General features: G+C 45.4%; 1 protein-coding gene and 1 long non-coding RNA gene across 8 annotated transcripts in view; one reads left to right on the forward strand and one right to left on the reverse strand.

The window, feature by feature from the left end:
* The window catches only part of LOC137541745 (uncharacterized), a 131,524-nt gene that overhangs the window by 101,237 nt on the left and 2,887 nt on the right, over window positions 1-27,400 (forward strand). The window contains exons 3-4 of one of the 2 annotated variants that reach the window (XR_011025260.1): window positions 16,106-16,194; window positions 24,962-25,237. This is a non-coding gene — a long non-coding RNA (uncharacterized lncRNA). Of the gene's footprint in view, window positions 1-16,105; window positions 16,195-24,961; window positions 26,047-27,400 lie in introns of those variants that run through there. The other variant, XR_011025259.1, reaches the window with a different exon arrangement.
* Window positions 3,579-27,400, reverse strand: part of GCGR (glucagon receptor) — a 197,060-nt gene continuing 173,238 nt past the window's right edge. For all 6 annotated transcript variants that reach the window (XM_068263211.1, XM_068263210.1, XM_068263213.1 and 3 more), the window contains 3 exons: window positions 25,045-25,183; window positions 17,431-17,472; window positions 3,579-4,804 (listed from right to left, as the gene is read on the reverse strand). In XM_068263211.1, the coding sequence (XP_068119312.1) occupies window positions 4,523-4,804; window positions 17,431-17,472; window positions 25,045-25,183 (463 nt within the window). In that variant the 3' untranslated portion in view covers window positions 3,579-4,522. The remainder of the gene's footprint in view (window positions 4,805-17,430; window positions 17,473-25,044; window positions 25,184-27,400) is intronic.

Raw genomic sequence — 27,400 nt, forward strand, 5'->3', positions numbered from 1 at the left:
CTCTGATTGGCTACTGAAGGTAAATATACCTAGATAGCTGGATTAATACAGTTTCCAGCAACATGAGTATTTTCCGTCTGGTTCCCTGGGGAGGCTCTAGGATATATACTGTATATTATAGATGGATGGTCTGAGCTCTCAGGTTCATTAACCATCTTCTGTGTTTAATGAATGACTCGCATCAGCTGCTCTGTTTACTGAACTCCCAAACCCTAATAAGATCTAATCCCGTTACTTCTCTCTAATGCACACAGATTCTCTTCTGAGTCACAGCACATAAGGTTACATGCAGTGCAGCAGCAGCGTCTGTCCCGACATAGGAGAGGTATCGCTAGCAATGCAAGTGTACCGCATCAGCCATCGGAACAATACCACTGTTACACCCCCCCCCCCCCCCCCACACACACACACACACACACACACTGTTTACAGTAAGAAATGACTCATCAATAGTCCGTACTCATCTATTGCTAGTAAATATGAGCTGGGAGGAACGGGTGTGCAGGAAGATAATCCACAAAAAGGGAGCAGGGAGAAATGCTTTAGAAAAAGTTTCAAAAAAATGTGCTTGCCGATTTTAAAAACCTTCATCCACATTTGCTGCAGCTGGCTTATTAAAGCGGATCCGAGATGAAAAAACTAACGATAACAAGTAACTTGTCTATATATCGTATCTAAAGTTTAGATAGTTTACACAGCAAATCTGGCTGCATACAGCTTCAACAGAATATGATTATTTCTTCCTTTGATACAAGGAGAGCAGCCATATTCTGTTTGTAATCATTAAACACAGGCAAGCTCATCTGCATCTCCAGCCCTCAGCCTGTGAAAACTTAATTCCCCTCTCCTCCCCTCTGCCTCTGAAATCTCTAGCTAGTAACCTCCTCCTCCTCCTACCCAGACTGAGCTCCCATAAGCCCTTGCTACTCAAAGTGCCAAGGCACTGGAGAAGCTGTGGGCGAGGCTTGTTTAGTTTATAGGGAATTAGAGTATTAAAACAAAAGGATTTGGCTTGAGGATGAGGAATGCCCTATAAACTATATGTAAGAAACACAATTATGCAATGAGTAAAAGTTTTTTCTCGGATCCACTTTAACAGTAAAGGCACAGAGCAATCCTATATACTGTGAGTAGAAGAGGTTGACTAGTTTGCGGTCAGTATAGGCACAAGGGATGGGCAGTGAGATGCAAATAATTTTGAGGTGATGCAGCATTATGCACATTTATGCAGCTCGAAAATATAAACCAATCAAATTCTGCTGAGGTAAATGACCACTGGTCTATTTTCAAGCTGCATGAATTTGCATGCAACATTCGCATAATCCTGCATAAACGCAAAACTATTTGCATCTCATTGACCATCCCTAATCGACAAAACATTTACAGTTCTTCCTTTTAAAGAGACACTGAAGCGAAAAAAAAATGATGATATTATGATTTGTATGTGTAGCACAGCTAAAGCAGGCCATACACTGGCTCGATTCACGGCCGTTTCGACAGCAGATCCGATCCTGGGATCGGATCTGCTGCCAATCGCTTGCGCTAAACGCACCCGCCGATCCGATTCCCTCCCGAAATCGGATCGGACCGTCGATCGCGCCGTGCGGGAAATTACCCTCGATCGCCCGGCGGTAGGAGCGCGTCGCTTGCGGCGTACGATTCGGGCCCGATCCGAGCATGTATAAATTACCTGAAGCTGGCTCCGGGGTCCTCTTCTCCTCGCTGCACCGCATTTCCGCATGTCCCAGTGTACGCTTATACTTCCTGTGTCACTCCGGTGACCAGGAAGTTGAAATAGAGGGCGCTCTATTTGAACTTCCTGGTCACGGAGTAACACAGGAAGCGCCGGGATGGAGCAAGAACAGCGGTGCGGTGCAGTGCGGAGAAGACGCCCGGGAGCCAGCCTCAGGTAATGTATACGGGGGGGGGGGGGGACAGGCGGCAGGAGCAGCTGAACAGATTGTGATCGGTTTCAGGCTGAAATCGATTCACAATCTGTTTGCAGTAAAGGCAGCCATACGATCCCTCTCTGATCAGATTCGATCAGATAGGGATCTGTCAGCTGGTCGATCTAATGGCACATCGACCAGTGTATGGCCACCTTAAGAAATAAAACATTAAGATCAGATACATCAGTCTAATTGTTTCCAGTACAGGAAGAGTTCAGAAACTCCAGTTGTTATCTCTATGCAAACAAGCCATTAAGCTCTCCGACTAAGTTAGTCGTGGAGAGGGCTGTTATCTGACTTTTATTATCTCAACTGTAAGTGAACTGTTTACTTTTCCTCTGCTAGAAGAGAGGTCATTACTTCAGACTGCTCTGAAAGACTAATTTTGAATGCTGAGTGTTGTGTAATCTGCACATAATATAGAATGATGCAATGTTAGAAAAAACACTATATACCTGAAAATAAAAGTATGAGAATATTTTCTTTGCTGCTAATCTTCTAGTAATTATTCATAGTACACAACCAATTCACTATATCATATTTTTTTTTCCGCTTCAGTGTCTCTTTAAAACTTGCAGTTTCAAGGTTGGGAGGGGGGTGCCAAGGTTCAAGTCTTGGAAGGCGCTATCTACATGGTTTTTGTACAGGTTTCCTTAGGGTACTTTTAGGCACTCTCGTTTCCGCCCACATCCCAAGAACACACACTTAAAGGGAATGTTCAGGGACTAACAAAAAAAAAAAAAAAAAAAATAAGAATCCATATCCACTTACCTAGGGCTTCCTTCAGCCCATGGCAGGCAGGAGGTGCCCTCGGCGCTGCTCCGCAGGCTCCCGGTAGCCGACCCGACCTGGCCGGCGGCCAGGCCGGGCTTCTTCTGCGCTCCATTGTGCGTTTCACGCCGCATCGGACGTCCTCCGGGCTGTACTGCGCAGGCTCAGTAGTTCTGTAGCGCAGAAGAAGACCAGCCTGGCCAGGTCGGGTCGGCCACTGGAGACCACCGGGAGCCTGCGGAGCGGCGCTGAGGGCACCTCCTGCCTTCCACGGGGTGGAGGAAGCACCAGGTAAGTGGATATGGATTTTTATTTCTTTTTTTTTGTTAGTCCCTAAACCTTCCCTTTAAACAAAAATGGCCTTAGGGTGCGTTTATTGGCTAATTTTACCATGTGGTAATTGGGCTAACAGACTTTAAATACTATGAGCAGATTGTGTAGGCAAACTCTCATACTACATGGAAGTGGGAAAATTGGATGCGTATACACAAACTAAATGATACTCAACCAATGTGGCAAATTACGATTATCTCTGCCAAGAATCTAGTGTCGGTGACGTCTAGGAGAACTCGTGCAAAAACATGTGATTTGCAAACCTATCAGCTGATCAAAGCTCTGATCACATTCTTCTCTGAGTTCTCCTAGACGTGACCATCACTATCTAGCGTGTTTACAGCCCACCCTTGAAGGCAGAGATAAGCCCAGTGGATCAATTCAGCCAAGCGCTGGTAGGGAGCCTTACAATGCCCAGATCCCTGCCAAATGACATGCCTCCTATGGGAGTACGAGGCTTTAGAACTAGGACTTCGGTTCAGATTTGATTGTGAGCTCCTTTGAGAAGTGAATTAGTGACAAAAGTTATTCAGTGGAAATGTCAGTGCTATTTATGTGCATAATATTCTGGTCATGTCACATTACCACAATTCGCCAGTAGCTGGCACTGCAAGTAAAAATCTTTGTGTGTTTAGACAATAGAGAGTAGGTGGGTGGGGCAGGAGATCCTTTCTGGTAACAGCTTGGTAGTATCTGCAGGCTGCTATAATTGTTCCTGTCTGGTGACCCAACACGAGCAGTGAGCCAGTCACTGTGTATGGTGACAAGCCACCTCAGTCTTAAAAACGTTAACAGCCACATGAGTTTAGGTACATTCCATCGTCTCTGTGTGCCGTTAGCATCACAGTTGTAGAAGTTTTTTTTTGTCCTGAATATTGGTTCATCCATTTAATACTGTCAATCAGTCAATTCTGGAACATCAAATCTCTTGATACAATATTCCTGTATGAACGTTCCAAAGTTCTCTTCAGGGATCCCAGCATGCCACAGGTTAGCTCCAAGAGCAGCGGTAACATTGTCCCCAGGGTAGACCTGTATCCCAGCATCCCGCAGGTTAGCTTCAAGAGCAGAAGTAACATTGTCCCCAGGGTAGACCTGTATCCCAGCATGCCGCAGGTTAGCTCCAAGAGCAGAGGTAATGTTTGTCCCCAGGGTAGACCTGTGCTTTATAAACTGTAAGTTTCAGCACAAGCTTAGATTAGGAAGGTCCCTTTAAATCACATTTTGTAGGGTGTCGAGGGGCCTTATTTTACTGTCTTGTTGAGACCAGCAGGACTAATAAAACAATTATATACGTCGTGAAACGCCGGCAAGCTTACGGGCCCATGAATGTTCTGTATCCAGACGTGGCACTGTTAGGTGACTGTGGGGTATGAGTTTTGTTGCTGTGAGATTTGTTGTCCACAGAGTGATAAATTCCCAGAACTGCCAGGCCTTGGTCTACAGGTCAATAAGGCTACCGGTGAGGCTTAGAAGACATGTTCGGAACTGGTGTCTGGGAACTCGAAGCTGTGTTGCCGCTCGCTCAGAGTGATGTGTTCAGTGGTGCTGCCAGTCTTCTCGTGGTACCAGAGACCCTCGCTATGTAGGGACTTGCTGGCCCCGTTGTTACAACTGTCCACCAGTTTGTGCTTCTCGCAGATGCTGCCGATCCCGGCCCGGGGGGGCTGGCTGTACGTGTGCTTGTACTCTTCTTCAATGTCCTTCCCCAGTTTCCATCGCTTCCATTTTTTCAGCAGTTCGGACTGGACCTAGGGTGAAGGTGAACAGATACTGTTAAATTGGGGAAGAGTTAAAACTTCTGCTGTCTGTACACGCAATGAGTACATTTACCCCTCACTTCCTGTTCCTTGGACTCCCATATAATTTCACATAACCTTGGGGGTCCACGGGACAGGAAGTGAGGATGAGCAACAGACACCTGGGAGGTTTAATTCACCCCTAAGTGGAGAAGATTTAAAGCATGCTCTCTGGTTTAAAGAATTCCACAAAGTTACTGGACTGGACATTAAGTTGGATATAACAGTTGTAATTTACACCTAATGGCATCTCATTGACCTATGCGAAAGATGCAAACTTTTAGTTAATTTTGTGAAGGTTTATGCAGCTTGGAATTCAACCAATCAAAATGCAGCAGCTGATGATTTTGATTAGTCTAATTACAGACTAGATGTATTTGCATGAAATTAGCATAAAATCTCATAAGGCGCATCGGCTCTGCATTATTTGCATTCAGTTTACCATCGCTAGCCGTCAGTTACAAGGCTTTAAGAGACACTGAAGCGGAATTTTTTTTTTATATGATGCTTTGCATGTGTAGTACAGCTAAGAAACAAAACATTAGGAGCAGAGACATAAGTCTAATATTATTTCCAGTACAGGAAGAGTTGATAAACTCCAGTTGTTATCTATGCAAAAGAGCCATTGAGCTTGCAGAGAGCTCTGTCTTCTGAAGCTTGTTATCTCAACTGTCAGTCATTGTATTTGTTTTTTTTCTTCTGCAGAGGACAGGTGAATAGTTCACTAGCCTGCTCTGTAAAATCATTTAGAATGCAGAGTAGTGTGTAAACTGCAAATATTAGAGAATGATGCAATGTTATAAAAAAAAACTATATAACTGAAAAAGATAATTTTTTTTTGCTTCTAATACTCTAGTAATTATCCATACTACACAACCAATTCAATACATCATAAATTGTTTTTCGCTTCAGTGTCTCAGTTTTGTCTTTAGGACAATTTTCTTAAAACTAACGGGAGGGGAGGGACAAGACTGAAACAGAGTCTCTGATCGAGGATTCTGATTTGTTACTTTGCACAACTGCTCCTGTTTTCCTCTCACAAGCCTTCAAAAATCTGCCCTTCATCCATTAAAGATGAAGGGCAGATTACTTATTTTACCTGCACAGTGGGAGACATGGCAGCGCTTTTCAAACAAAACTTATACCTGAATGATTTATTTGCATTGATGTGCAGAGCTCCAATAACTAGACTAAATTACACAACTAGCACTCACTACAGGCAAAGGGGGGGGGGGGGGGGTGTTAGCTTCAGTGATAATGTGTGCACAAATTATTACCTAATAGACTTCCCCACAGCCGTGAAGTACCCCCGCGGGGAATTCCTAACACTAATCTAACGATAAAAACATAATATTCCTCATGCTGCTTATCAAATGGTATACACATTTCATAAAATGGGGGTACGTCACCGCCGTGGGGAAGTCTATTAGGTAATAATGTGTGCACACATTATCACTGAAGCCAACACCCCCCTTTGCCTGTAGTGAGTGCTATTTGTGTAATTTAGTCCAGTTATTGGAGCTCTGCACATCAATGCATATAAATCATTCAGGTACTAGTGGACCTAAGCCTGTTTAAAAACGTGCTAAGTCTGTCACTGCACATGCGCCCGCACCTGCCGCGCGCACGACATGCCTGCCCGCCCACCCCCGCCGGCTCGTCATCGCTTGTCGTGCGTCACTCTCTCTGTGTCTCTGCATCCCTGCACATGCGTAGAGTGCATGGGACACACAGGGACATGGGACGCAGAGACAGAGTTTTATTATAGAGGATAAGTTTTGTTTGAAAGCGCTGCCATGTCTCCCACTGTGCATATTGAACGCAAGTATACTAATGGCTAGCTGCATTCACTGCTTCACATTCACTTCCAAATTTTTAGATTAGAATTAGCACATCATTTGCATCTGATTTGTATTCAAGGCATGCATTTAGTCCGAGAGGGGCTCTGCTTTGCCTCTGTTGGTCTACATTCCAGGTGCAACCTTGAGCGCTGTCGTCTGTCTGACTTATTTTTACCTGCTATTTATGTTAAGCAATGTTAACGTTGCTGAAACGCCGGATTCCCAGTGTTGCCAACCTTTCACGTTATTTTTTACTGACAAATGCCAAAAAAATTACTGACAAAAGATTGTTTTTACTGACAAAAATGGGCGTGGTCACGAAACAGAATGTGGGCGTGGTCATGGGTGGGGCCAAATATACATGATTTTAGTCTGTAAAAGGTCTGCTGGGGAAGTTTGAGCTCTGCCATAGTGTTTCCCCCCTTCCCCCACAATACATGTAATCTTATAGCATTTCACCAAAAATCCACGTAATCTGGCAGAGATTCCCCCAACATACACATAATCTGGCAGAGATTCCCCCAACATACACATAATCTGGCAGCAGTTCCCCAAAATACACTTAAGACAGCAGCAGTTCCCCAAAAATAGGTATTCCTAGGTCTATAGGTTTCCCCAGAACAGGTAGCCAGGGGTAGAGATGTCCCCAGAACAAGTAGCCAGGGGTATAGGTCCCCAGTATATGTAGTCGGGGGTATAGGTCCCCAGTATATGTAGTCGGGGGTATAGGTCCCCAGTATATGTAGTCGGGGGTATAGGTCCCCAGTATATGTAGTCGGGGGTATAGGTCCCCAGTATATGTAGTCGGGGGTATAGGTCCCCAGTATATGTAGGCAGGGGTATAGGTAGCCAGGTGTGCCCCCAGCAGGAAGGGAGCAGCGCAGAGAAGAGGGAGAGCTGTGGGGAAGGGGGCCATCTCCCCTCTCCTTCCCTCATGTTGGGGCTCTCCCCTCCAGCACTAAGTGTTGTGCGGTGGCTGGCAGAACTTACCTCCATCTCGTTGCAGGCGCTGGATGGTCTAATGGATTTGCCGCTAGTGTGGTCCAGAGCAGTGGCACCAGAACTTCCTGCGTTTGGAACGAGATGGAGGTAAGTTCCGCCCGCTGCCAGCCGCCACACAAGTCTTAGTTCTGGAGGAGAGAGCGAGGGAGGGAGAGCCCCAAGGTGAGGGAAGGGGGGGGGGGGCGACGTCCTCACTGTGCCCACAGCTCTCCCTCTTCTCTGCTCCCCTCCTGCTTACAGGGCGGCCGACTGGCTGCCTTTACGGACTCTGCTGAATTCCTTACGGCATTCACGGGCAGCTAAATTTCTAACAATTTACTTTATGCCAGTAAATTTACGGGCTGTTGGCAACACTGCCCCAACTCCTCAGGGCAAAATTCCATGACTTTCCAGGTTGTGGATTTTGCTGCCCGTGGGAGGCAGAGCTTTGCGCTGTAGCTCTGCCTCTGCTGGAGTCAAGCTCCGCCTCTCCCCGTCCCTCTCAGTGAAAGAAGACAGAGGGGTGGGGACAGGCGGAGATCCGCATGGAGATTGACTCCAATAGAGGCAAAGCTACAGCTCAAAGCTCTGCCTCTACCAGGAAGCGCTTCCCAATTTTTGCCCTGGGGATTTGGGGGGTATAAAACCCTTGTTCTGCCGCGGGAATGTGGCGTTTCAGCACTGCTAACATTAGGTAAAAATAAGTAGCAGGTAAAAAGTATTATTTCAATGGGCTTCAGTCTTTCTTTAAGCATTATAAAGCCTGGTACACACATCCAATTTTGATTGGACAATTTTACCATGTAGTATGAGGGCCAATAGTTTGTGAATGCTATGAGCAGATTGTGTAGGTAAGCTCTCATACTACATGGAAATGGTACATCGTCCAATCAAAGTTGGATGTGTGCACCAGGCTAATAGTTGGGAATTAAGGCTCGTACCCACCACAGCGGTTGTTTTTGTTTTTTTAAGCAATGAGCAATTGTTTCTGCAATCTTGCAACATCGGTACAGTCACGAGATTACGTGAATGACGTTTGGCGATGCGATAACGATTGTCACTGCTGTAAGATTAGATGACTCTACAACGTAGATCACGTGACTTCCTGTTCACGCTTGCCGTGTGCCGTTGTGCGTACCTGCCACCAGGGTGATGGACCGGGGAATGTGTGTCGTCGGGGGACGTCGCTGGGATCTGTCTTCCTGTGTCGGGCGAGTGTTCAGCTTTAGCCACAGTGAGGAAATGGGATGGTGAATGAAAGGCTAAGAATTCGAAGCAGTTGTAATTTGTGTAGCTTGGAAATGGTCCAATCAAATGCTGTAGCAACTACTGCATTTCATTGGTCAATTTCCAAGCTGTAGATTATTTTTTTTATATATATAAATTAGCATAAAATTGGATGACTCAGTCATGCAGGGGAGTGGCCAGAGAGGGAGTTTTAAAACTTCTATAGGCGATAACTAGGGTAGGTCATTGAGATGCAAATGATTTAGCGCTGGTTTAGACAGGTCTGTCCCCAGCCAATCAGGATCCAATTTATCACAAATGCAACATCATGGAGATGAATAGGATTGTCCATCTCACACAATTTACAGTCGAGTGGCTACATGTAGCTTCTGCAGTCTGTGGCTTTGGCAGTTACAGCCCATCTATCCCCCTGGGAGCTCAAACACAATGAAAACGCTTTTCTGACCCAGTAGCAGACAAACATTTGTCCGGCAGCTGCGTAAATCAACCTTTGGAGTAGAAATTTTAATCCAAAGCCCATTTATACAATATAATGGGCAACACCATTTGATTGGTCCACTTTGGAGCTGCTTATTAACGGTACAATTTTTCCTTTAAATTTGTTCTTTCGATTCAATGTTTGTGATCTAATTGTATAGAAAACTGTGCAGTGTGTGCAGAGCAGGGACAAGGTCCTTCAGCACCCAAGGCTGAGACACCAAAGTGCGCCCCTCCATCCCTCCCACCCCAGCTGTCACACACTGATTGCTATTAGACTAAGAGGCAGAGCCGGGACAAGATCCTTCAGCACCCAAGGCTGAGACACCAAAGTGCGCCCCCCCATCTCTCCCACCCCAGCCAACACACACTGATTGCTATTAGACTAATAGGTGCCCCAGGGCCCCCAACCTCCCCAGCACCTTAATCTCTAGTTATATGGCTTGCAGTCACTGCCATGTATCCCCTTTTCTTATTTCTTTCTGCTTCAAACACAATTAGGAATTACAGCTGAATGAATTCTGCGCCCCCTCCTACACTGCGCCCTGAGGCTGGAGCCTCTCCAGCCTATGCCTCGGCCCGGCCCTGCTAAGAGGGCCACAGGGCCCACAACCTCCCCAACACCTTAATATCTAGTTATCTGGCTTGCAGTCACTGCCATGTATCCCCTTTTCTTATTTATTTCTGCTTCATACACAATTAGGAATGACAGCTGAATGAATTGTGCACCCCCCTCCTACACTGCGCCCTGAGGCTGGAGCCTCTCCAGCCTATGCCTCGGCCCTGAGTGTGTGGCTTAAATCAATGTGAAAATTCTTTAGTGGACTATAAAAGTAATAGTAAATATCTGAAAGTTGGATTTTATGATCGAATTGGAATGCAAAACCTTCTTAAATTTGTTATGTTAATGGGAACAATCAATAATTGCCTTCTGATTAGTTAGGATTGTTTAAATCGCGTCAAAGATCTAATCTGAAGAAAAAATTGTACCGTTAATGGGCACCTTAAAGTTAGCTAGCATCATCATGAAGTATTTATCCCCCAGGACATTTTTATGCCGTTTCGGTGGAATTCTCAGTGTTTGACCCTCAGCTCTCCGTTACTCCGGGCGGCTGGGAAGAGGAGTATTTGGACTCAGGATGTTTTTATCTCATTATGAATTACTCATGCTAGACATGCTTAATGCATTCCAACAACTATTTCCCTCATCTGCTGAATCTGTGCCTTCCTCTTCCAGCTCATCTGTCCTGCTTCCTATCCCCCAAAATGTTATTCCATGTCTGCTGCCTCCTACAGCCTGTCCTCCCCCTCCTCTGCTGGGGGGGGGGGGGGGGGGGACGGGGACCGCAGGGACGCTTCATGGGTCCTGACAAATCGGGCATACCCCTAGGGCACAGCCTTCAGACTGACAGATTGTAGCATTAATGGCGACGGGGTGGAGGTGGACAGTTTATCTTTTTGTGGTTCACCTCCTCTCCTCCCAACCCCCATTCTCCAGGTCCAGAGAACCAGAGATGAAGCACCCTTATGTATTTTATCATATATATCAATGGGAACATGACAGTAAACACCTACCCTGCTCTCTGCTTCATTCTTCACTGCTAAGTCTTCTTTTTATCAGCTCTGCTAAGAATCCACAACTGAGCATTCGGTCTGGCTTTGCCCCATAATGATTATAGCTGAGTCAGTCTTCTGTGATGTCCCTTTAAGCCCAAGTCTGCCCCCTGTGGCTCTGTTTTCCTGCTATGTATCCTCGTAGCAGGAAAGCAGAGCTACAAGGGGGCAGGCTTGGGCTTGAAAAGACATCACAGAAGACTGACTCAGCTATAATCATTATGGGGCAAAGCCAGACTAAATACTCAGTTGGGGATTCTTATCAGAGCTGAAATGATCTGGCCATTGTCTAATACGGATTTCAAAATAGCTTACATTCTTTGTGAAATGAGCCTGTAGTTTTATAGGATAACTGTACTTGTATGTGAAATGAGCCTGTAGTTTTATAGGATAACTGTACTTGTATGTGAAATGAGCCTGTAGTTTTATAGGATAACTGTACTTGTATGTATGCATAGTTATCAATTTGCCATCAAAAGTCTAAATAAGACCACTTTACTAGGATGCCTGGATACAGAGATTTGCCAACTGGGGCCAAACGCACATACAAGCCACATACTGGTTGTTTTTGACAATAGTTATGCCATTTTCTTGCGCATAGCCTAGAACTGTCCCTCTCTTGGAACTAAATCCCCTTGACTAATGCCGTATTTTTATTATTTAGTAGTTCTATAGTGCAGACATGATCCACAGTGCAGTACAGAGTACTGCATTTTCTGGACTATAAGACGCTCCGGACCATAAGACGCACCTAGATTTAGAGGACATAAACCAGGGGAAAAAAATATACTAAGCCTGGTGCATCCATGGTGAAGGGGGCATCTTGTGGATTATGCCCCCTTGTACCTCTCCTGTCTCCCTTGTGTTCTCCTCTATGCCCCTTTGTGTTCCTATGTTGTCCGTTTGTCCCCCTGTGTCCCTCCTCTGCATGGGCACAGTGCAGGGAGTCCCTGACATTGCGGCAGGTTGGAGGTTGGTATTGGCAGCGCTCACAAGTCTGGAATTCCCTGCATTTAGAATATAAAATGCAGTTACTCTTCACCCCCCCCCTCCCTTCACTTTTGGGGAGAAAGCCTCTGGATCCTAACAAGGCTTCCCCCATCCTCCTCGGCTTTGGCGATCGAGCGCTGGCAGCCCCTGAACGTCGGCAAGGTAAAATATTTACCTACAGCGGTCCAGCGCAGGTGCAGTAGCGTTTCTCCTCTTAGGCTTAATTGGAAATAGCCAAGCCCAATCGGGTTCGCTCTACTGCGCAGGCGTCTTGCGCCTGCGCGGGAGAACAGGCCTGATCAGGCTCAGCTATTTCCGCCAGAGCCCAAAGCGGAGAGCCGCTACTGTGCCGAAGCGGGGGAAGGTGAACAGGGCCGGAGCTACCATAGGAAAAAATAGGCAATTGCACCAGGGCCCCAGAGCCTGTAGGGGCCCCCAAGGTGTCCCTCCCCCATCTTAACTGTTGCTCCCCAGGGACTCTGCAGAGTCTGTTAAGTTGGGAGGTGATTGGAGGAGGGTCAGTAGCCAGCTCAGGGGCCCAGGAGGTAAATTTGGCAGCAACAAAGGGCCTCTAATGATGCTTTTTGGTCGGGGGTGTCTGCTGGGGGGCCCCCAGGCTAATTTTGCCGTAGGGCCCGATTGTTACTTGAACCGGCCCTGAAGGTGAATATTGCAGGCGTTACTGCACCTGTGCCACAGCTGACCTTTCCTTTGCCGGCTGTGATTTTGGGGCCTGCCAGCGCTGGATTCCTGGATGGGGGAAGCCTCATTAAGATACAGAGGCCCTCTGGAGGCAAGTATCCCACAGAGGTTTTTTTTTCTACAGTCTCTTTAAAGTAGGTTTTAGCAATCTGACAGGTTTTGGCCTAGTTCAGTGAACTGCAAACTTGGCTCTCCAGCCGTTAAGGAACTACAAGTCCCACAATGCATTGTAGGAGTCTGACGGCCACAGTCATGACTCAACTACAAATCCCACAATGCATTTGCCTTTAACAGCTGGAGAGCCACGTTTGCAGATCACTGGCCTATTTTTTTTCTCCTCACGGGGGATTCTCATTGTTTTCTAAAGTGCTTACTGAATTTCAGTTGCTCAGTCCAGCTACCAATATAAAGTGCAAACAAGTAGGAAGGCTGGCCAGCATGTTTATATACATCCTTTCCGGGAATTGCTTTTTTTTTTTTGTTTTGTTTTATTAACGAAAGAAAATACTGAGAATCTCCCACAAGGAGATGGGCTAGTCCAAAACTTGTCAGATTTTCACTGCCTACTGTAAAGGTGCCCATAGATAACTTGGCTTGGTGGCCGACCGACCATCCGATAATTATAATTAAATCAGATAAAAATTGGTGTCACCAGGAGCATGCCCAATCGAGGATGCAACCAATTTTGGGCTGACACGTGTATCAATACGGCATGCTGGAAGATCTCGCGCCGACATGCTCGATTGGGTGTGTGGTAGTAACGGCGTGCGATGATCATGGACTAATGTGACAAATTCACGGCCGCTGCCCCCCCAGCCAATTCCTCCTGCGCAGTTATACTTTACCCGTCATGCCTTCCGCTACTGCCTGCCGTATTTTCCACAATTTGTCCCCACGTGACTACTGGCATATAGCATGTGGCATACATGAGGACAGCAGCAACACAGGTATAGGAGAACTGCAAGCATGGGGACAGCGGCCGGGGGTGGCGTGACAAGTCAGATTCCCACAAGCCAAAGAGACTCCAAGGTGGATCTTCGGAGGGCAGATGGGACACAGAGACATGTTCGCTGTCTAATGACATGTCTCTGTGTCCCCCAACCGCCGCTCTCTGCCTCCCGTTCTCCCCCCCCCCCCCCATGAGATTAGCAACAATATTTGTCGCTAACTCGGAGGTAAACACAGCGGAGAGGGATTCCCTGTTCAAAACTCCTGCCAGGGGCGTTCCTGCAGGGTTTCTTGAGCTGCCATTGGGCAGCTCTCCCCTGGCCACGCCTCCTGCTGCTCCCCCGCCTCCCTGCACGCTATGAGAGACAACACAGCCTCTCAGTGCAGCGTCGTGACCCAGAGGTCATGCAAGTGAAAGTGGGCCATTGCGGCCCACAGGAGTGACGGGGAGCGGCAGTTTTTGCAGCTACCTGATCTGCTCAGCCCTGCGGATCAGGTAGCCTACTTTTTTTTTTTCTTAGCCCATCTCGGGCTCTCTTTATTGCTAAAAGTCGATCGGGAATTGGCCTGCAGTTTATGGCGACCAACAGATCAGGGAGAGATCAGTCTCGGTCGATCGGCTGCCAAAACCACTACATGTATGGGGTACCTCAAGTGACAACAGAGTAAAATGTATTATAAATTACTTTTTGCCTGAGACAAATGTCTATTTTCTATGTATGTATTTTAAATGAGGTTTTTTGCGACAGTGGCCCTTTAATGTAAACTGTCACAGGCGACATTCACCATCCGCCACTTGTTCCTCTGAATCCACTTCCTGCTCGGAACATCTGCGCCTGATATTTACAGCCAGCCATATTAATCAGCGTCCATCTGTAAACAAGGATCCGCAGCCAAATGGTAATGGAAGCTTTGTGGAGGTTGAAGGGCAGAGACTGCGCAGCTATGTGATGATATGGAAGGAGCATTAGGGTGGGAAGAAGGCGCTGAACCAAGCAGAGTGCGTGAGGCGAGGCACGGAGGACAGCGGGGAGCTATGAGGTGATCGCCTGAGAGATGACACAGTCTCATACAGGTCTCATTGCCCATAGCAACTGCAACTAGTGAGGTGATCGCCTGAGGGATGATACTGTTCATACAGGCCTCATTGCCCATAGCAACTGTAACTAGTGAGGTGATCGCCTGAAGGAAGACACAGCTTCATACAGGCCTCATTGCCCATAGCAACCGCAACTAGTGAGGTGACGCAAATAATTTAATCTTGTGTGCAAATTGAATGCAAATCGTATGTAGCTTGGTACGGACTATGACTAGGATGACTATAGTAGGATTAGATTGTGAGCTCCTTTGATGACAGTCAGTGACATGACTCTGTACAGTGCTGCAGAAGATGTCAGTGCTATATAAATACATAATTATAATATGGTAGGACATTAGACAGGATTAGATTGTGAGCTCCTCTGAGGCAAGTCAGACATGACTATGTACTCTGTACAGTGCTGCAGAAGAGGTCAGTGCTATATAATAAATATATTATAATATGGTAGGAAATTAGACTATGGTAGGATTAGATTGTGAGCTCCTCTGAGGCAAGTCAGACATGACTATGTACTCTGTACAGTGCTGCAGAAGAGGTCAGTGCTATATAATAAATATATTATAATATGGTAGGAAATTTAGACTATGGTAGGATTAGATTGTGAGCTCCTCTGAGGACAGTCAGTGACATGATTATGTACTCTGTAATATGCTGCAGAAGGTGCCAGTGATATATAAATATTAAATAATAAAAAGACATTTGGCATTAGACAAAGATTTAGTTCCAAGAGAGGGACAGTTATAGGCTATAGGCTATGGGCAAGAAATTACATCACTATTGTCAAAAACAACTAGTGTGGATTGGATGGGTGCTAGGCCCAAGTGGCCCTGATCTCTGTATCAAGGCATCCTAGAAAAGTGGTCCTATTTAGACTAGAAAAAAAAAGGATCACAGATGGGGGAGGAGGGTACAGGTCCCGCCTCTGACTAGGCCCGGGCATGATAGAGTGGATGAAATGCAGTGGAGAGAGGATTTAAAAAAAAAAAATGTATGCAAGGGCACTTTAACAGTGATATTTCAAATTCGTCTCTAGTCAAGTATTTATATGGTATAGGGGTCACCTTAATACAGTTAGTTTTTCTTTAGATCTTCTAAACTCAAATGATGATAAATATGGGAAACTGGATTTCTAGTATCCATATTTATTTATAATATTTTTTTTAAAGACACCTGTGACTTGAAAAACAAAAACCCTCCTTGAGCCCCCGTCGGAACAAGTGCGTCCGCGCTGTGCAGTGCCACGGAGCAAACAGCCACGCATAAGCAGAGCCATGCTACTGCACAGGCCATCTTGTCGGGAGCATGGTCACGTAAAGTTATTTAACAATCCCTTATCTCATTGTTTTGGTACAGATCTCTGGAGGTCCCTTCACAATGGGAGTGGAGATCCTTAGGCCTGTAAAGAGGTGGAGACCGGGAGCCCAATAGTGCAGTAACGTAAGGTAGGTAATCGGTGGGGGATTGTGGGTAATTTATACTCACAAGCATGGGTTGCAGTCATGCAACCACGGTATGGGCATGCGAAAAATAACCGTTCCTGCTCGGTATCCCAGAACCTTCTGGAACAGGGTGGTCGCTCTCCTCCTGTGGGCCTTTCCACTGGTGAACTAAGTGGAAAGTGCTAGCACCCCTTTTGGGGGTGTGGGTAACAATTGTTTACTAGGTTTGGGGAGGCGCCCGGTCTTATATACTAATGGGACTAAGTGTAGTTACTGTACAGTAATATAGCAAGCGGTATCTTACCTCCAATGAAGACTCACTCGTGAGGGCCCAGCCCCCACATGACTCTTTTATAAGGTTATGTTTGTATTGACCTGAGGAAGCGGGCTGAGACCCGTGAAACGCGTTGTCTACAGTATAACCGTTTTATAATAAAGACTCTTTAATTCCAACCGAGTCTTCATTGGAGGTAAGATACCTCTTCCTATATTACTGTATTGTAACTACACTTAGTCCCACTAGTATACAAGTCCAGGCGCCTCCCCAAACCTAGTAAAACAGTCCTTATCTCATAGGTTCAGAGGGTCCCAGCACTGGAATGACGAGCTCTAGGGAGGTGGACCCCCTTCACTTGGCACTAGTCTACTTTCGGGGACCCAGCAGGAAACCCCATAGGGACATTTAGCTATGTGATTGGGTGGGCGTCACCCTGTTAAACTGCTAGGTTTCAGATAGGTTACAATAAACTACGCCCACACTATTTGGCCAATCACAACGCTTTGTGCTGTTAGAGGGATCTGTGATTGGAGAACTGTCTCCTATGAGGTTTCCTGCTGTGTGTCCTAAAGCAGACTAACGTAATTTACTCTACTGAAGTATCTAACTTTTTCTCCAAATTTGCCTTCAAGTACACTTTAAATGGGAGGGATACCTGGGGGCCCATACTGCCTTGGCGATTGCCTAGTTTGCCTCCTATGGAAGCGCTGGCCCTGCTTAGAGGTATCATTTCATACATCATTACTTTGTCTACTGGCTCTCAGTGTTGTCCTCGTTATTGTTACAGTCCTATAAAAGGGCCAACTGTTCCTCCGCAGCATAATATTGTTGACAAAACAATTTCTCTGTGCTTTCTATATGGGTATTGCTCTGCGCTTTGTGGCAATGCTTATTTTAGCCTATTTAAACAGTTTAGCGTGACGTCTCTATACAATGGACAATAAGATGGCTCGGTGACTTACCTCCTTGTTGACAAAACAGTAGAGTACGGCCACCAGCATACCCTGCAGAGAACAGGCAGAGTCAGCAATCAGTGCACACAAAGAGGCATTGAGGAAGGAATACATGCAAAGTGCAACTCTGCTTTCAATGAACAAGAATTGTTATTAGCAAAATCGCTGCTGAAGGAGCCTTTTTGTAATTTGAAATGGACTTTTTTTTTTTTTACCCTTTTCAGCCCACAGGTTGTTTTCACCTTCTGGACAAGAGGAATTTTCACATTTCAGCTCTCCTCCCTTTCATTCCCCAATAACTTTATCACTACTTATCAAAACAAAATGATCTGTAGCTTGTTTTTTTCGCCACCAATTAGGCTTTCTTTAGGTGGTACTTTTTGCTGCCAATTATTTTAGTCTGAATGCATTTTTAACAATGAATAAGAAAAACAAATTGACAAAATGCATTATTTCTCTGTTTTCGGCCATTATAGTTTTAAAATAAAATGTACTACTGTGGATAAAATACCCACGTATTTTATTTGCCCATTTGTCCCGGTTATTGCAACATTCAAATGATATTCCTAGTACAATGTATGGCGCCCATATTTTATTTGTAAATAAAGGTGCATTTTTTCAGTTTGACGTCCATCACTAACTACAAGGCCATCATTTAATGGTGTGCATCTTTATTCAAATTATTGTATGTACAGTAGGTGTCATTTTACTAATTGGCCACAAGATGTCCACGCGCATTATTTCCCATTAGCGTACTTTAAAGTGAACCAGAGACGAAGCACCCTCATGTAGATTAGTGGGAACATTAGAGAAAACACCTACCATGCTTTCTGTTTCATTCTGCACTGCACAGCTTGTTTCTTATCAGCCCTGATAAAATCCCCGACTGATAATTCAGTCTGGCTTTGCTATGATTCGGCTGTAATGATTCCTGAGCAGAGCCAGCAGGGGGCAGGCTTGGACTTGAAAAGACATGAAAGAAAACAGACTGAGCTATAAATATTCCTGAACAAAGCCAGACTGAATGCTCAGTTGGGGACTTTATCAGGGCTGATAACAAGCAGGCTGAGCAGTGAAGGATGAAACAGAGCAGGGTAGGTGTGTTCTCTAATGTTCCCACTGATGTATATGGTAAAATACATGAGGGTGCTTCGTCTCTGGTTCCCTTTAAGTACATAAACAGGAAGTAATATGTGACCGTGATCTGTCGAAAGTTAGAAATGATTGCAGCATCTCATTGATGCCAGTGATCATTCACATGGGGACTTAGATTAATGAATGGTAACTGTGTTCCCATTCATTCATCTCCCCTCTAATGGGCGGCAGGAGTGAGGGACTTAAACTTGAAGGGACTTAATAAAATAAAAAAAGTTTCACTTACCCCGGGCTTCCACCAGCCCCCTGCAGCCATGTAATGCAGAGCGCCAAACTGAGTGCATTGCATTTTTTTAAGTGGATTTCCCCTTCAAACTGAAAGGTGTTTCGTTGCATTATAGATATTAACCACTTTAAGGTACAGGCATGTTAGCCACAGTATGTACAGTATAAGCTGTTACTCTGTTCCTGTACTGATAGTACACATTGCAGCTAGTTTACTGACGTCTAGCTGCAGTAACAGCTTATACTGGACGTAGCAGTTTACGATCAGTACAGGCAGAGAGTGACAGCTTATACTGTACATACTGGAGGCAGCAGAGAGATCAGAACACATTCTGTGCCTGTACTGATAGTAAACTAGCTGCAGTGTGTGCTGATCTCGGTTTCAAAAGCATGCTTGCAAAACATTCACACTGCTCTTGTCAGTACTTCTCCCTGGCTGCAAGCTGAGCAGGGATAAGTGGTCAAAAGGGGACAGATGCTATCGGCACATAAGCAAACACACAGTATAAATCAGTGATGGCTAACCTTGGCACTCCAGCTGTGACAAAACTACAAATCCCATCATGCCTCTGCATCCCCGAGTTATGCTTAGAGCTGTCAGAGTATTGCAATGCCTCATGGGACTTGTAGTTCCACCACAGCTGGAGTGCCAAGGTTAGCCATCACTGGTACAGATGGACGACAAATCATTTTTGTAATACGGACAATGGGCTTGTCATGCCTGTATTTTAAAACAAAAGCTAAAATCTAGAATGCAGTATACATTTACATTCAAGAACCATACTTTAAATATAAATGCAGTACCAGCTCAAAATAGAAACAGTGAAATAGATTTGCAGTGGCACACCTTACCGTATTTTATGGCTGCATAACCTTAGGTGCAAAGCAGACACCCCACATACACAATCAGTAAATCCAATGGATGGAGAGCACACCAGGCTTCTCATGAGCATAACTGTTTCATTCCTGTTTTGGGGTCACACATGGTCCCCTTCTTCAGAACAGTGCAGACCTATGACTATATGATGATATGTTTGCACCGTTCTGAAGAAGGGGACCATTTGTGGCCCCGAAACAATTGTCAACTGATGGCATTTTGACACATACTTTGAAGGAATTAAACCGTTATTATGCTCATGAGAAGGCTGGTGTGCTCTCCGTCTATTGGATTTACAAAAATAGAAACAGAATCCGGTGAAAAACAAAATCATCCAATATTACAAACAGTAACATTTGTAGGTCTGTCTTCAGCCCAAGGTAAGCGATATACCGGTATATTAGGCTGGCATATTTATTTGCTTTTAAAAAATACATGTGACTTGATGAGATAGACATGTGTATGTACAGTGCCTAGCACACAAATAACTAGGCTTTGTTTCTTTCTCTGCCTGAAAGAGTTAAATATCAGGTATGTAAGTGGCTGACTCAGTCCTGACTCAGACAGGAAGTGACTACAGTGTGACCCTCACTGATAAGAAATTCCAACTATAAAACAATTTCCTAGCAGAAAATGGCTTCTGAGAGCAGGAAAGAGATTAAAAGGATCAATAGTTCAATAAAGTACCAGTATGTCAGAGCTAAAATTTATGAATGTGTCATTGAGCAAAAACAATAAAACAGTTAAAACGTAAAGTAGATTTAAATGTAAAATAAAACTAATATCTAAAAAATAAAAAGTCTTTTTTAGGAGATGGAAAATGGATACAATAGTTTATTTCATTAGTTTATTTTCGCCTCGGGTGTCTTTTAAAGGGAACCAGAGGCCCCAGAAAAAAAGAATTTATACATACCTGGGGCTTCCTCCAGCTCCATACACACAGATCACTCCCACGCCGCCGTCTTCAGCTTCCTGTATCCGGCGGTCCCGGGTCCCGTAGTTTCGGCCAGTTGGCGGCAGCACGCGGCCAATCGTCCGCATCACAGGGGCTCCCGCATACCCTTACGCGTGTGGCTGCATAGTGCGCAGCCGCAAGCGTACGGGTATGGAGGGAGCCCCTGTGCATGCAGATAATTGTCCGCGTCTGCCGGAAGTGACGGGACCCGGTACCGGCGATCCAGGCAGAGGAGGACGGCGGCGGCGTGGGAGCGATGCAGGCTTATGGGGCTGGAAGAAGCCCCAGGTATGTATGAAATCTTATTTCTTTTTTTCACACTGGCGTCTCTGGTTCCCTTTAAACAATACCAGTTGCCTGGCTGTGCTGCTGGTGTTTCTGGTCAGTATGCATGCACAGCTAATCTTGTCACATTTTTGTCAGACACACCTGATCTGCTGCATGCTTGTTCGAGGATCAGCAGGACAGCCAGGCAATCTGCATTGTTTAACAAATAAAATAAATACAGTGACCAGTATATCTATACTATATATCTATAAGTCTATAACGTATACATTTTACAAAGCCACATTAATCCAACATGCATCTTCAGTCACAAATAGAGTAAAGGGGAGACAAAGAAAAAAAAAATCTAAATTCTATTTGTTTTCCCGCAGCCGGGGTGGGAATTGAGACAATCTGTGAACTTTGTCCGCTTGGCATGTGGTCAGTTTCCCAACCTTCACCTGATACCGCAGCGTAGATTGCCGATAGCCTGGTGAATGAGTGGCTGTGCTGTGAATAGACCCACGTTCAATTTTAAAGAGGAACTCCAGTGAACATTTTACTGCTGGCAAGTGATGTAGCCGCTGCATGGTTTTTGGCAGTTGGAAACAGCTGTAAACAGCCATTTCCCACAATGCAGCATGGTTCACAGACAGGAAACTGCCATGAGTACGTACTTTTCTTGTGGGAGGGGTTACTTGTCGGGGGGTTTCACCACAATATCAGTCATACAGCGCCCCCTGATGGTCTGTTTGTAAAAAAGGAATAGATTTCTAATGTAAAAGCGGGTATCCGCTACTGACTGGGATAAAGTTATATTCTTGGTTAGAGTTACTCTTTAAGTAAATGCCGACTGCCCTAGATTTAAAGCACACCTGAACTGAGAGCGAGATGGAGGCTGTCCTATTTGCTTTTAAACAATACCAGTTCCCTGGCAGTCCTTTTGATCTTTGGCTGCAGTAGTGTCTGAATCACACCTATAGCTACTTCAGTCAGACTTTATTCAGAAACATCTGATCTGCATGCTTGTTCAGGGGCTATGGCTAATGGTATTAGAGGCAGAGAATCAGCAGGACAGCCAGGCAATGTGCATTGTTTCAAAAGAATACAGTTTGTTTGTTTTGGACATTTGAACTGAGAGGAATATGGAGGCTGACAAACTTTAGTTGGCAAGAACATGCCTCACTTTTCAGAAATCCTCACTATGATTTGATATTATCCAGGTGAAAGTTGCAAACATTTGTCGCCCATTCGTTGATCCTAAACAGATCCTGTGCAATGTTCTCCCCAGGCTCTTTTAGCTGAGTGCTCCACCCGGCTAGTTTTGGTGACCACCCGGCTGTCATCGGCTCATGCTGTAAGCAGAGTTGCTCACAGAAGCACTGGCCCTGCATTCTCATCTCGCCCCACCCGGCTACTATGTCATGCCACCGGGCTGGAAAACATTTCTGGGGAGAACACTGCTGTGAACGCAGGGGCAGCCTACGCTCGGTCCACTGCGGAGATCCAGATTGTTTGCTAAAAGTTTTAGATTTCAGTGAGTGAGGACAGAATTCAGAGCCCATCACCCACCCCCCTCCCTATACATTCCATCAGCCAATCACATCACAGCATGAGTCATTGGATGAGGTCACCAGGAATAGATATGAAAATAAGATAAAGCAGAGCTGATGGGACTGGATGAGTCTAAACTGATTATCTGCTGATACTGAATGCAGATTCCTCCCCCGCCCATCTCCGCAGGCAGCATGATGTATATCTATGGCTCCTCAGAGCGGGTAGGACTGTCAGCTAAGCACTGGTCAGCAGACCATACAATAGCGTGGACGATACTGCGAGCGCATTATGGAGAGCGGACACCATGAGATGCGCTGTCCCAGCTATTGGCAATGAGTCACCGCATGTCAGCAATACAAGCGGACTCTTCCCAAACTGCATTATGTGACCTATGAATCTTAAGCCCCATCTACACCATACCATTTTTTGTCCAATTCGATTCAATCAGACATGTCCGATCGGGATTCGATTCGACTCAATTTGCCATTGTTCTGCAATAGCAAATTAAATCGAATCCTGATCGGACATGTCGGATTAATCGAATCAATGAATAGAATAAAAAATTGTATGGTGTAGATGGGGCTTAAAGAGAAACTCCGGGGAAAATAATGTAATAAAAAAAAAGTACTCCATTTTTACAATAATTATGTATAAATGATTTAGTCAGTGTTTGCTCATTGTAAAATCTTTTAAATCCCTGATTTATATTCTGACATTTATTACATGGTGACATTTTTATTGCTGGCCGGTGATGTAGCTGCTGCTTGCTGTTTTGACAGTTGGGAACAGCTGTAAAAAGCTATTTCCCACAATGCAACAGGGTTCACAGACAGGAAACTGCCAGGAGTCCTCCGGTCCTCAGAGTTTCTTGTGGGAGGGGTTTCACCACAATATCAGCCATACAGCGCCCCCTGATGGTCTGTTTGTGAAAAGGAATAGATTTCTCATGTAAAAGGGGGTATCAGCTACTGACTGGGATAAAGTTCAATTCTTGGTCTGAGTTTCTCTTTAAATTGCCCAGAATGTGCCCATATTGGGTTCCATAGATCTCTTCAATGACATCTGCTGTAATATGCATGGCCCGTGGAATGCATTCATGGAACAAGTCAGGAGGACAGGCTCACTAGGGAAAGGGGGAGGAGTTAAAGGGAACCTGAACTGAGCGGGATATGGAGCTTGACATTTATTACCTTTTAAAGCGGACCTGAACTCAGAACTTCCTCTCTGCTCTAAAAGATAAGCAACAGCATAACTTTTAGAGAAAAAAACATTTCTTTGTTGCAGCTGATACAAATCCTGCAACAAATCTACAGTGTATGTCTGCTTCCATGAAAGCAGGAAGTAGACAGCATTAACATCCTGTGCTTATAAATGATCAGCTCTGCTGAGGCAGAGGAGACTCCTGAGCTGACAAAGCCAAAGGATCAAATTACAGTGGTGATTAGTCACAGAAGAGGGGGAATTAGACAGGTTAAACTCAGATTACCCAATTCGGATTGTCCTACGTGCAAGCTGCATACAATTTGTATGCGTGTGGGAGTTACTTGCATCTCATGGACCTGAACTTGCACAGGACAGAAGGATAACACAGATAAATGCACCCTGTACATACTTAGAAATGAGGTGGAATAATACAGGCTAAACGCTCTGACTAATCCGACATGTCCGATATTACTTTTGATCGTTTTACTGCTCGATTGCTCATAGATGTGAATGGAAATTGATAAGAAAAGATGAGAATTGAGTGGAAAAATGAATCAAATCGATCGAACGGCAGAATGGTGTAGATCCTAACAAACACAGGATGTTAACTCTATGTCTGCTTCCATGAAAGCAGGGAGTAGACACACTGCAAGTTAGCATGCTGTTCCTTATCTTTTACAGCATAGAGGAAGTTCTAAGTTCAGGTCCGCTTTAAATTTTTCCATTTTAAATTAATGGCTGAAATATGGATTGGCTGTGACCTACTTTTTCTGAAAATAATCCAATATACTGTGAGAAAGACCATTTTACATTTTCCCAATGAAGTCAATGGGTAACATTTTCCCAATGAAGTCAATGGGTAACATTTTCCCAATGAAGTCAATGGGTAACATTTTCCCAATGAAGTCAATGGGTAAAATCTGATTGGCTGTTTTTGGCTCCACCGACTTTTTTTGAATCTCAAAACATGACCAAATTTTTCAGGATGAGCCCATGACTGTCACTAAAGTTTGGCAATTTTAGCTTGAGAGCTGGACGAGTGGTAATAGTTTGAAAATTTGAAGTGGGGTCTTCGGTGCATCCTATACTGCTATGGTCCAAAACAAAAGTTTGGATGGCGCAGCCAATCACAGCGGGGTGGGGCAGGAAGGCGGAAGTGCATACAGATACACACTGGACAGGCTTAGAAATAATAGATAAAGCAATGATCTCACTGTATTATTCCCCTCACAACATGTGACTGCTATTCAGAGTGACCTAAGACCGCATTTATATTTGTTTTTGTTTTTTTATTTCATTTGCAGTTTGATCTTATTAGCTTACGCTGAGGGGAAGAGGAAAACCAATCTTGCCGGAAACACCGGGACGCCGTCACACCGCTACTCACCTGGAATGAGCTGAAGAAGAGATCAAAGAAGAGTTTGACCAATCGCAGCGTTCCCTGCGCGGCCTCGTCTGTGATCAGCGCGAACACGACTTCGTGTATTCCCAGCAGGGGGATGAGGGTCAGCGTGGATCTCGCCAGCCTGGAGGGTGACAACAGTGCACAGGTGAAGCTGAACCGCCTGGAGCCAGGAGAGGTCAGGTCTGATGACATGCATTTTTAAAAAAGAAATGAAATGCCCAAATTGGCTTTTAAAGAGAACCTGAAGTGAGAGGGATATGGAGGCTGACTATATTTAATTTGAAAGGGAACCTAAATTGAGAAGAATGTGGATTTTTTCCTTTAAAATAATACCAGTTGCCTGACTCCCCTGCTGATCCTAATGTCTCTAATGCTTTTAGTCACAGCCCCTCAACAAGCATACAGACCAGATGCTCTGACTGAAGTCAGACTGGATTAGCTGCATGCTTGTTTCAGGTGTGTGATTCAGCCACTACAGCAGCCAAGAGATCATCAGGACTGTTGGGCAACTGGTATTGTTCAAAAGGAAACATCCATATCCCTCTCAGTTTAGGTTCTCTTTAAAGCTAATGGGAAGCGGGAAAAACAACAACACAGATACTCACCTAAGGAGAGGGAAGGCTTGAGGTCCTATAGAGCCTTCCCTCTGCTCTCACGGTCCGCTCTTTCCAGCACTGGCTCTTGTCTGAATCCCCCGCCGCGGACGGCTCTGTACTGTGCATGCGTGGCCGCGCAAGAGGGCGCACTAGCGCAGGCGTAATACGGACCCGGCCATCTCCGGGAGCACTTGGGCTCCTGAAGACTTCCGAAGCCTCCCGCGGTGACAGAGCAGTATAGTATTCTACCAATCAGTTGAATACTGTTATCGGGGGTGACAGCACTGCAACACAGGACCATGAGAGGAGCAGGAAGACTCTATAGGAGTGAGGGGAAGAGGCACGCATGCCCAGAGCCTCCCTCTCCTGAAAGTGAACCAGAGATGAAGCACCCTCATGTATTTTACCACATATATCAGTGGGAACATTAGAGAAAACACCTACCCTGCTCTCTGTTTCATCCTTCACTACTTAGCATGCCTGTTATCAGCCCTGATAAAATCCCTGACTGAGCATTCAGCCTGGCTTTGCTCAGGAATCATTATAGCTGAGTCTGTCTTCTCTGATGTCTTTTCAAGCCCAAGCCTGCCCCCTTCTGGTTCTGCTATAATGACTGATAATTCAGTCTGGCTTTGCTCAGGAATCATTATAGCTGAGTCATTATAGCAGAACCAGAAGGGGGCAGGCTTGGGCTTGAAAAGACATCAGAGAAGACAGACTCAGCTATAATGATTCCTGAGCAAAGCCAGGCTGAATGCTCAGTCAGGGATTTTATCAGGGCTGATAACAGGCATGCTCAGTAGTGAAGGATGAAACAGAGAGCAGGGTAGATGTTTTCTCTAATGTTCCCACTGATATATATGGTAATATACATGAGGTGCTTCATCTCTGGTTCACTTTAAAGAATTTTTTTTTCCGCTTCCAATTGACTTTAAACAATACCAGTTGCCTGGCTGACCTGCTGTTCCTCTGCCTCTAGCCAACTCTTAGCCATAGACCCGGAACAAGCATGCAGATCAAGTGCTGCATGGTTATTTCAGGTCTGTGATTCAGAAACTTCTGCAGGAGATCAGCAGGACTGCCAGGCAACTGGTATTGTTGAAAAGGAAATAAATATGGCAGCCTCCATATCCCCTCTCACTTCAGGTTCCCTTTAATCCCAGGACGTCTGACTTAGCATTGGACGCTAGGATAAAGCTACATACACACACTGCAGTGAACTTGGCCATGTTGACTGACAAAGACCACCTCGGTGGATAATCTTGAGTGAATCCAGAGTATACAGCGGCCAATATCTGCTAAAGAGCTGCCATTCTGGATATTTAGCAATACCGGATGCCTGAGTGATCAACAAATATGATGTTTTCCCCACTCATCCCGCCTGCTTTAAGCTGCTTCATCGTGCTCCTCTTGTTGTCCCTATGTCTTGTTGTCTACAGCAACACCCACATCACTAGCCTAGAGGTTAGTGACATCTGTACAGCATTGGCTAATTCACTGTCACACGAGGGACCGAGTCCCGATTTGTTTCGGGTGACCGCAATGCCTAAGGGCCCTTTCACACTGGCGCAGTGCCCTACGCCATTTTACCACAGCCTACCGCTAAGGCAATCAAAGTCTATGGGGTTCACATCGCCTGCGGTGTGGTGTGCTGCACCGTAAGTACCCCAACTCGAGTACATGCCTACTTTAGCGTGCGGCTCCTGTGGCGGACCGATAGTCATGCAAGTCTATGGCATTGC

The sequence above is a fragment of the Hyperolius riggenbachi genome, chromosome 12 (assembly GCF_040937935.1).
Source record: "Hyperolius riggenbachi isolate aHypRig1 chromosome 12, aHypRig1.pri, whole genome shotgun sequence".
NCBI lineage: Eukaryota > Metazoa > Chordata > Amphibia > Anura > Hyperoliidae > Hyperolius > Hyperolius riggenbachi.